Source organism: Urocitellus parryii, chromosome 6 (assembly GCF_045843805.1).
Source record: "Urocitellus parryii isolate mUroPar1 chromosome 6, mUroPar1.hap1, whole genome shotgun sequence".
Lineage (NCBI taxonomy): Eukaryota > Metazoa > Chordata > Mammalia > Rodentia > Sciuridae > Urocitellus > Urocitellus parryii.
Genome location: NC_135536.1, coordinates 154684150 through 154693286, shown reverse-complemented (window position 1 = coordinate 154693286; position 9137 = coordinate 154684150). Strand labels below are relative to the sequence as shown.

General features: G+C 37.9%; 1 protein-coding gene across 4 annotated transcripts in view; it reads left to right on the top strand.

The window, feature by feature from the left end:
• Positions 1 to 319: 319 nt before the first annotated feature.
• Positions 320 to 9137, top strand: part of Kiz (kizuna centrosomal protein) — a 120393-nt gene continuing 111575 nt past the window's right edge. For 2 of the 4 annotated variants that reach the window (XM_026393033.2, XM_026393035.2), the window contains exons 1-2: positions 320 to 505; positions 6107 to 6169. In XM_026393033.2, the coding sequence (XP_026248818.1) occupies positions 417 to 505; positions 6107 to 6169 (152 nt within the window). In that variant the 5' untranslated portion in view covers positions 320 to 416. The remainder of the gene's footprint in view (positions 506 to 6106; positions 6170 to 9137) is intronic. The other 2 variants (XM_026393032.2, XM_026393034.2) reach the window with 2 other exon arrangements.

Sequence of the window (9137 nt, the reverse complement as noted above, 5' to 3'; positions counted from 1 at the left end):
AAGCGAGAGAATGCATTTTGTAACGCAATTTGTGCAAATCCCGAAGGATGAGGCAAGGGAAACACGGGGGAGAAGAGGGAAGCACACCCAGGACTCAGGGCCGCTTACCCAGCCATCTGCCTGTAGTCTCCGCCCGTGGGCTCAGAGGCCGTGGGATCTGCATACACCACCTCCCCGCACTAGTTCGGCTCTCGCAAGACCTCTGCCCCGCCTTTCCGTGACGTCCTGCCTTCGCCCTCTACGACGCCCCGCCCCGCCCCGCTCGGCATCTCGCCCCGCCCCACGTAGCTCCGCCCCCTGCAGGAGGCCTGGCCGCGTGTTTACCCGCAGTGCATGGTGGGGCGGTCTCCTCGGGCAACCGAGACCCTTCCGCTGCCCAGCGGCGAGGCGAAGAGGGCGGGTGAAGTGGCGGCAACATGCACCGGGCCCCCGCCTCGTCAGCACCCCTGGCGAGCCCCGACTACTACGAGAGGGTGGGCCACCTTCAGCATGGGCTACGGGACAGGTAGGGAGACCATGGGAGAGGGCGGGGAGTGGGCCCGCGCCTCTGAGGGTCTTCTGTGTGCCCTGCCCTCTGTTCCTTACCATTTTCCCCTACTTGCGGTTCACCTGGGCCTGGAGTCCGCCTGCGACGCCCCAGAAGCTCCGAGTGGAGCCTGGAGTTCAAAGTTTGCCAGAAATACCTCTTGTGTAAGTGGTGCGCGCGGAGATAGGTGAGACACCCCTCCCCCTACAGAAACTAAAGCCGGGTCCCCCCTTGAGGATTCGGCTATAAGTGACTCTGGATTTGCCCATAAGTGAGAGTGGGAGTTCTCCTGCCTGTCACTCTCCATCAAGTCTTATGAATTCCTCTAGCCCCCTTCTACATGCCCCCTCCTCACTCTCTCTTCAAATTGTCATCCCACCTTGACAGCTGCACTGCATCAATGATGACAGGTCCAGGAACGCAGGCTGGAGAGAGAGAGTGTTTGTCAAACATATGCCCTATTCAAATGCTGGAGACTTTTTTTTTTTTGGGGGGGGGAAGCTGGGCCTAGCTAGATATCCAGGAAAAAGATGAAATTTCTAGCAGGAGAAGTTCAGCTTCCAGAGGATTCGTATTGCCTTTGATTAAGACATGAAAGATGAGAACCATCGAAAACAGTTACATCTAAGAGTGCATAAAGAGGGAAAATTATGAAGCAATTGACTATTAATAACCAAATGAAAGATAAGTTGTTGGAACTCTTATTTAGCTACTAAATTAATTGGAGTTAGAAATCTCATTAGTTGACAAGAAAGGAAATAGATTTTTGGATCTCTTGATAAACAAAACGTTTAATGAGTATTAAAAGTTATAAAACCATTCTAGTAAACGGGAGAGCTGCGTATGTCACAATTCTAAAATGATAACAGTACAGTAATTACATGTAAGGTAAAGGCAGAAGTGATTTTGAAAATGAATTGCATTCATCTTATGCTGGATTTAATTTTTGTCAGTTATTTTACAGAGCATCTACAACAGGCCTCCTTAATTGTCCTCATTATATTTTATCTTCTTTTGAACATCCAAATTTCTCCCTAACATACTGTCAATCGCCTACTCCAGGATCTTCTTCATCTGCAAATCAAAAAAAAAAAAAATTGTTCCCTATAGAACCTTCCCTGCCCCAACACATTTTTTGCACCCTCAGCATTCCTATAGCACTCTTCATGGAGGCTTAAGTTCTTGTTGCCTAGACTAAGAATTCTAGGGGCACAGGAACCATATCTAGCTGAATTTTAAGCTCACAGTAGAGGAAATGTGGCGAAGGAGGCCCTTGATAAATATTTGTTGAATTTATGAAAGAAATCACAAAGTTCAACCAGCTATGTCTAGGAGTTAGGAATATCTTAAATAGAACTGAGCAGCCACATATTGTTACTAAATAATGACCATTTTCCAGCCAACCAGGTAGAATGGATCCTATGATATTTCCAAGATGATCTTAAGTGTCTGCATATACCTGATAATTAAAAAAACAAGTTAACGTGTTTCAGTACATGTAAAGTGTTTTTTTGACTTCGTGTCTATTCTATTTGAAGGGTGGCTTAGCTATCCCAGGTTTTTAGCTATTTGTGTCTTAGCCAAAGATTTGATCTTAAAATGTTACTGATTTAAATGGTTTTCTTTCTGAACTAAGTTAACTGTGAGTTATTTTTGATTCCTATACTAGGAATACATGGTTGTTTATAGTCTTTATGGTACAATAACTGTTAAATAATTGCCCACTTTATGTTTAACACTTATTCCTTTAATTATTAAGCAAGGTGAGGCTGTTGAAATTGAGAAATTCAAGTCAAATTTTATGGCCTATTCACACTTCTGTTTTTGGATTCATGTTTTACTCCTAATTTAGTATATATCTATTGCTGTGTGTATTCATTTTTTCATTTGAAGAATCCATTACTAATTCTAATTAATACACAGTACACACAAAATAGAAGCAAATAACTTTAAATACATAGAAAGCTACGGTAAAAATGTGGAAATCCGAATTCTAATCCATGACCAGTTTTGAGATCTTGAGAAGGTCATTTGGCCTTTCTGAACCTTGATTCTTTTCTAGAAATAAGGGGACTTGACTATTAGAGCCACAATTTTTTTTCTACTATAATGGGTTTGAAAGTTTTTTTTTTTTAATTGTAAGCTCTAATTTTGCAAAACAATACATAAAGAATATCATTGTCCATGTCTTATTTGAATATTTGGGTGTACTTTTTCCTAAAAATCAATCCCATTGACTACAGGGTTCATTGTCTCTTAAAATTCTAGTAATTTCAAAAGTTGTAAGCTGGGAAGTAGTCAGATGCTTAAATTTAGAAACTTCTTGAGAGTGGAAGATTAAAAAATAGACAAAAAACAAATGAACAACAACAACAAAAAACCCACCTTTTATTCTTTTTCAGCCCCTTTAGAGGAGGTCATTGAAATGTTACCTGATCTAATAATCATGCTTTTCCCTTGTAACTGCCATGTTTCAAGCCCAAGTCATCTTATCTGTATTCTCCCATAGATGGAATTTTATTATCTGAATGTTTTCTTGTGTTTATACACTATTTTCTTTTCATTGTGGTAAAAGTCAATAATTGAATCTAGAAGAGTCTAATGGAGTAACTTGTTATAGTATGTATACTGCCCTGCCCATAAACATGGTAGAAACATAAGTAGAATCGACTCTTAGAATTATTGTATATAAAAACATCTTTTTAAAAGGCCCATTAATTAGTTCCAGTTTTTTCTCTGCCAATATTGATTCAAGGTGACATATCATAATAGTCTAGAAATTGACACAGATCTTAGTTGAATAAAGTTGAAGACAATGGAGAGTTGTGCTGTTGAAGCAAAAGGATGAAACTCAGACATATAAGGATTATCCAGCTGTGTAAAACTTCACAAGATCCAGATGAGGAAGGGGTATAATGGACTAAAAATGAGGACTATTTAAGTATCCCAGGACAGGATTCTGTAGTAGAAACTTAATATGTAGGAATTATAAGGTAATCCAACAATAGGCTTTTCCCTGCCTTTTTACTGGGATAACAATCTACTTTAAGTCTTACATCTAAAACAGATGCGAATAACTTAGCATTCAGAGGTGCTGCAGCATGGATGAGGGGTTTAGAAAATAGGCCAGTGATAAGATTAGCAGCATTTTTGCCTAAAATAGAGGACCAAGAGGTGTTTGATTTTGGTTTTTTAGTATGTGAAATGTTCTGATAGAGAGTGTGACCAGTAGGTATCTGCATCTACTTGAATAAACGACAGGAAAAAAGAAGTTTTGCTTTCATTATTAAAAAGAACTTGCTGCTTGAGAGGTGATGGATTTCCAAAAATTGTGATCTTTTTTCACTAGATACCATGATTAATCTTTTAAATTACTTTAAAGTAAATTCAAGATTACAGAAAAGTTGGAAATGTGGGACAAAGACTTCTAATATTCCCCTTACCCAGATTCTTCAACTACTGTTTTATTACATTTTCATTTTCTCTATCTACCTATCTAAAATCATTAGTCTTTTTAAAACCATTTGACAGATAGGATGCCCCATTACTCCTAAAATCTCTAGTGTATATTTCCATAAAACAATGACACTTTTTGTATATAATCACCATACAACCTTCCCAGTCAGGATTCATTCTTGATCTACCAGTCTACAGATTACCAGCAGATTTTACCAGTAGTCCTAACAATGTATGTTAGGACTACTGGATTACATTTTGTTTACCATGTCTCTTTAGCCATTTCCAATCTGAAATGATTCCTCAGTTTTTCCCTTTTTCATGTTTTTGATAATTTCAAAGAGTTCAATATTTGCTCTAGAAAGTGACTCTCAAGCTGGATCCATCTGATGCCTCATGAGCATATCACAGTCATTCATTTTTGTCAAGAATACCACAGAAATAAAGCATTGCATTGGTGGCACGGGGTCATAGATGCACTTTTTTTTTTTTTTTAAGAGAGAGTGAGAGAGGAGAGAGAGTGAGAGAGAGAGAATTTTTAATATTTATTTTTTAGTTCTCGGCGGACACTACATCTTTGTTGGTATGTGGTGCTGAGGCTCGAACCCGGGCCACATGCATGCCAGGCAAGCGTGCTACCGCTTGAGCCACATCCCCAGCCCTCATAGATGTACTTAAAAGTCTTTCTGGCCTACTAATTTAATGACAAATTGCCCATACTACCCAATGATTCATTCTTTTTATAGTTGTTCCTTTTAGTTATACATGACAGTTCATTCCTCATGATCAAAGTACTCAACTGATTTATGAACTCTTTGAAGGGAGAAAAGTGATTAATTAAAATTTCTAATGTTGAATTTGTCTTAATAGCCATTAGTTAAGGTTGAACCTGCCAAAAACCACCAGCCTCATGGTTTTGGCTACTATTGCCACCTTTGCTACCCAGTTTCTCCAGCTTCTTCCCCAGGCTTCCTCCTCTAGTTCACTGCAAGCACTCACCTGACCATCACAGATTAAGTCTATTAATAGGAGCTGACAAGCTGGGCATGGTGGTGCATGCCTGTAATCCCAGCAGCTCAGGAGGCTGAGGCAGGAGGATTGCAAGTTCAAAGCCAGCTTCAGCAAAAGCAAGGCGCTAAGCAACATCTGTAAGACTCTGTCTCTTTTTTTTTTCTTTTTTTAATTTTTATTGGTTGTTCACAACATTACAAAGCTCTTGACATATCATATTTCATACATTAGATTGAAGTGGGTTATGAACTCCCAATTTTACCCCAAATGCAGATTGCAGAATCACGTCGGTTACACATCCACAATTTTACATAATGCCCAAGACTCTGTCTCTAAATAAAATGCAAAATAGGGCTGGGGATGCTCAGTGGTTGAATGCCCCTGTGTTCAATCCCCAGTACACGCCCCCCAAAAAATAGCTGACAAGTAATGGTGACATTACAAAGTTATAAAAAGATATTTCCTGAAATTTGAAGTGATAAGTGTTAAGCATCTTGCTCTTCATCAAATGTGAAGCCAGATTTGCTTTTCAGAATCCTCTTCTGAACTCAGCCATTTGGCTATGCCCCAGCTTTGCTGATTGGGGCAGAGGAAGCTTCCAATCTTCAGTCCAAAGTGGATTTGGAGAAGAATCGTTATCCAGGCCTATGTTCAAATGCTGCTGACTCAGAGAAAACTGGCCATATTTTACTGATTTATCTTCTTTGTTATTTATCCTTCCCCTGATATGTCACCTGCCTTAGGACAGGGCCTTTGGCTAGCCATGTTAGTCTTCAGACTTAGAATAGTACCTGACTTAGCACAGGCATGCAAGAAATGCTTGCCAAATTAATGAACTTGCTTCCCAGCCTTTTTTCAGGATATACTTTCCCCCCTGATTTCGAAAATCTTTTTGCTTCATATTTGTGTCTTTTGTTTTTTAGAATTCCCTGGTGAGTGGTAAATATTTTTGTGTCTTTGTATTTCAAACACATTTGGCATTTTCTTCTTAGAAATACCAAGAGAAGTAGTCTCTCAAAGTGATATGATTTTGAAGATGATCATGGTCTAAATTTATCAGTTTATTACTTATCAATGTAATGATTTATGCAATGTTTTCTTTTCGTATAATAGTGAAAAGAAGAGGTTGGACCTGGAAAAGAAACTTTGTGAATATAATCAGTCTGATATATGCAGGTAAGAGATGATAGCGGTGACATTTTTCGAGCCAATTTACATATGATGCCATGACATCATATGTAAATATGTTTAAATTTTAAATCAAAATTTAAACCCTAATATGTCATAAATTCTGTATTTGTAATGATTTGAAGTGAATGCTGCAATTTAATATAATCACTATCAATAAAAATTATTTTAATCATTTGGTATTTGTGTTATTTCAAGACTGTCTTGCATAAGTATTTTAATGTGAGATACAGTATATAGTCTTATCTTTTTTATTACAGTTTAAACATATTGAGCTCCTATAATGGTTAAGGCATATAACTATAATAGCCAAATTTTGAAGAAAACTGCAATAGGCAGGATTACCTAGTATCTCGTTTGTTTATGGATATATGAGAATTACTATTAAAAGTATTATAAGCAGTAGGAAATATATATGTATGTGTGTGTATATATATATATATATATGCATATACATGTAATATATGTTAAGAATATATTTTTAATGTTTAATTTTATTAAACTTCATCCTTAAGCCAAATGGATAGCGTTATCTCCTATATAATTCATATGAAGAGTTTCTGACTATAATAGCATTAAACTTGTGATTTATCCATGCCACACTAAGAGTGAAAAATGAAAAGATCTCATCTAAAAAAGAAGTCTAAGAATTCTTTAAAACCAAATCACCATTAAGTCCATTTATTTTCTTATCTTCAAAATTATTCTTTGGTTTTAAAATTTAGTATTTCTAAGGTTTCCAGTCAAGGTAGACATCCTTGACTGGAAGAGATGACCATTCTCTCTGGAAAAGAGACCATAGGCTTGTCTTGTCTCTGGAAGAAATAGTATTGAGAATGTCATGGCATCAAGAGTGGGCCCAAGTCTGAAGAGATCTGTGCAGTGCCATTTTTCTCACTGATGGTTACAGGAGCAGACAGAAAACAGAATACAGTCTGTTCTTGGGCAGCTTCTTGGTATGGTAGTATAGGAAAGTGAGTGTGAGAGAAGTATGTGGATAGCTGAGGCTAATGCTATTAGGTTGCTGCAGCTGAGGGATTCTCTGTTGTCCCTCCATATTTCATTTTCATCATCTCTTTTCCCCCTTCCCCAAAATTCTGCACTAACTGAAACTTCAATATCTTAAGCACTATAAGATTTTTTGTAGTATAAGTGTAATCAGCAGGCTCTATTGGCAAGTGCTTAGTTAAATTTGAGACTCTCCACTTCTTTCTTAGTCAAGTGACCTTGAGAGATTATTTCAGTATTCTGTGACTACATCTGTCAAATGGGAATAGTGATACTTATGAGCACTCAATGAGTTAATATGTAAAGTGCCTTAAAACACTGACCCAGAGGTAGAGTTAATAATTTTATTTTTATTGTATTTTTGTTAATATCCTCATTATTTCCTATTTATTGCTTTTGTGCTTTTCAACATGCTGTTGCCTCTGCCTGGAGTGTTTTCCTCTACATCTCTTCATTCTTGCTTTTCCTCAGTTTGGGTTTACTTTTATTCATCTTTCAGGTCTTAGCTGAAAACTTATTTACACTGGGAAGGCCTCCCTGCCCTTTCAACTAGGTCAGATTGCTTGGTCTAGAAAAATTTCTTTAGTTTGCCTCATAGCATTTATCACACTGTTTTTAGTTGTTTGTTTTCTTATTGACTGCAGCTGCATCTATGAATGATTACATGGATGGATGGATGACTTACTTATTTAATCAGCTTTGAAGAGTATTGGGTGGCAGAAGGCATGGTTACTATTGTACTTACTCCAGGTAGACACTGGATACCACCACCAGCTTACTAATATGCTTGAGTATGAAAGACAGTAGGTTAGGTTCTGCCTCTATTACTGTCAAAAATACAGCAGCAATAAAAATAAACTTTTTATTCAGTAAGAAAAATGGAGACATCCGACCATAGCCAGAGCACAGCATTATTAGCACAATAATTTCTTGAAAATTGTTGGTTTAGGGTTAAAGGTTTGTTTTTTTTTTTTTTCCATGCAATTGGCAAAAGGGGATTTATTGGGGATCCATTCCAGCGCGCTGGGACTCTGTGCCCACTCAAGAAGGGAGCGCAGCTCAGAGCCCAGAACAGAGGTCAGGTGGAGCTTAAGTACACTTTTTGGAGAGGGCGGTGGGCTTTGCATACATCAGAACAAATCATCATGAGGCGCGGGGAAATTGAACAACAACTCTGAGACGTGATTGGCGGGAACAGGTCGGGCGGGGGTGATTGGTCATTCGTAAGCGGGTTACACATTCAAACTGATTGGTTCGGGCCCTGTGACAAACTGCACAGGGCCCTAGGCTAAATGGCCAGTAGGGCGTTGTTTTAACTATCTCAGGAATTCCAAGTTCTGGGTGTAACAGAGGAACTTAATAATACCTAATCTTTTACATTCAAGCTTTCCAGTTTAGAAACTTTACCCTTTCAGTATAATCTGTTTTCCATTTCCCATATAAAGATGATAGCTCCCACATGAGACTATTGTAAGATTTAAATGAGATAATGCATATATAGTCCCAACACAAAGCCCACATTTAGTAAGTGGTCACTGAATTCCTCCCTCCATCCTTTCTTTCTTTCTCTCTCTCTCTCTCTCACTGTTCTTATTGAGAAACAAATTGAGAGAGAGATAGGGTTAAAGGTTTAAGGTCTATGATTAATTAATTTTGGAAACCTTCCCCCATCTTTGCAAATTGGTGTTTTGAGAATGAATATGTTTGTGACTTTTTAAACTATTTTTGCTTGATGAAAAAGTATTGAATAGTTTTTTGAGGCAACAACATAAATACTGCACAATCGGTGCTCTTTTATAATTTAAATATTTGTGAAGCATTAAGAATCAGAATTAGCAGTGTCAGTACCATGGAGAGTAAGCTGTGGGGTTTTTTTCCACATAGTCCATATATTATTAGAGAATACTTTAATAATAATGTTGTAATGTCTAAAAATATTTTTATGTAA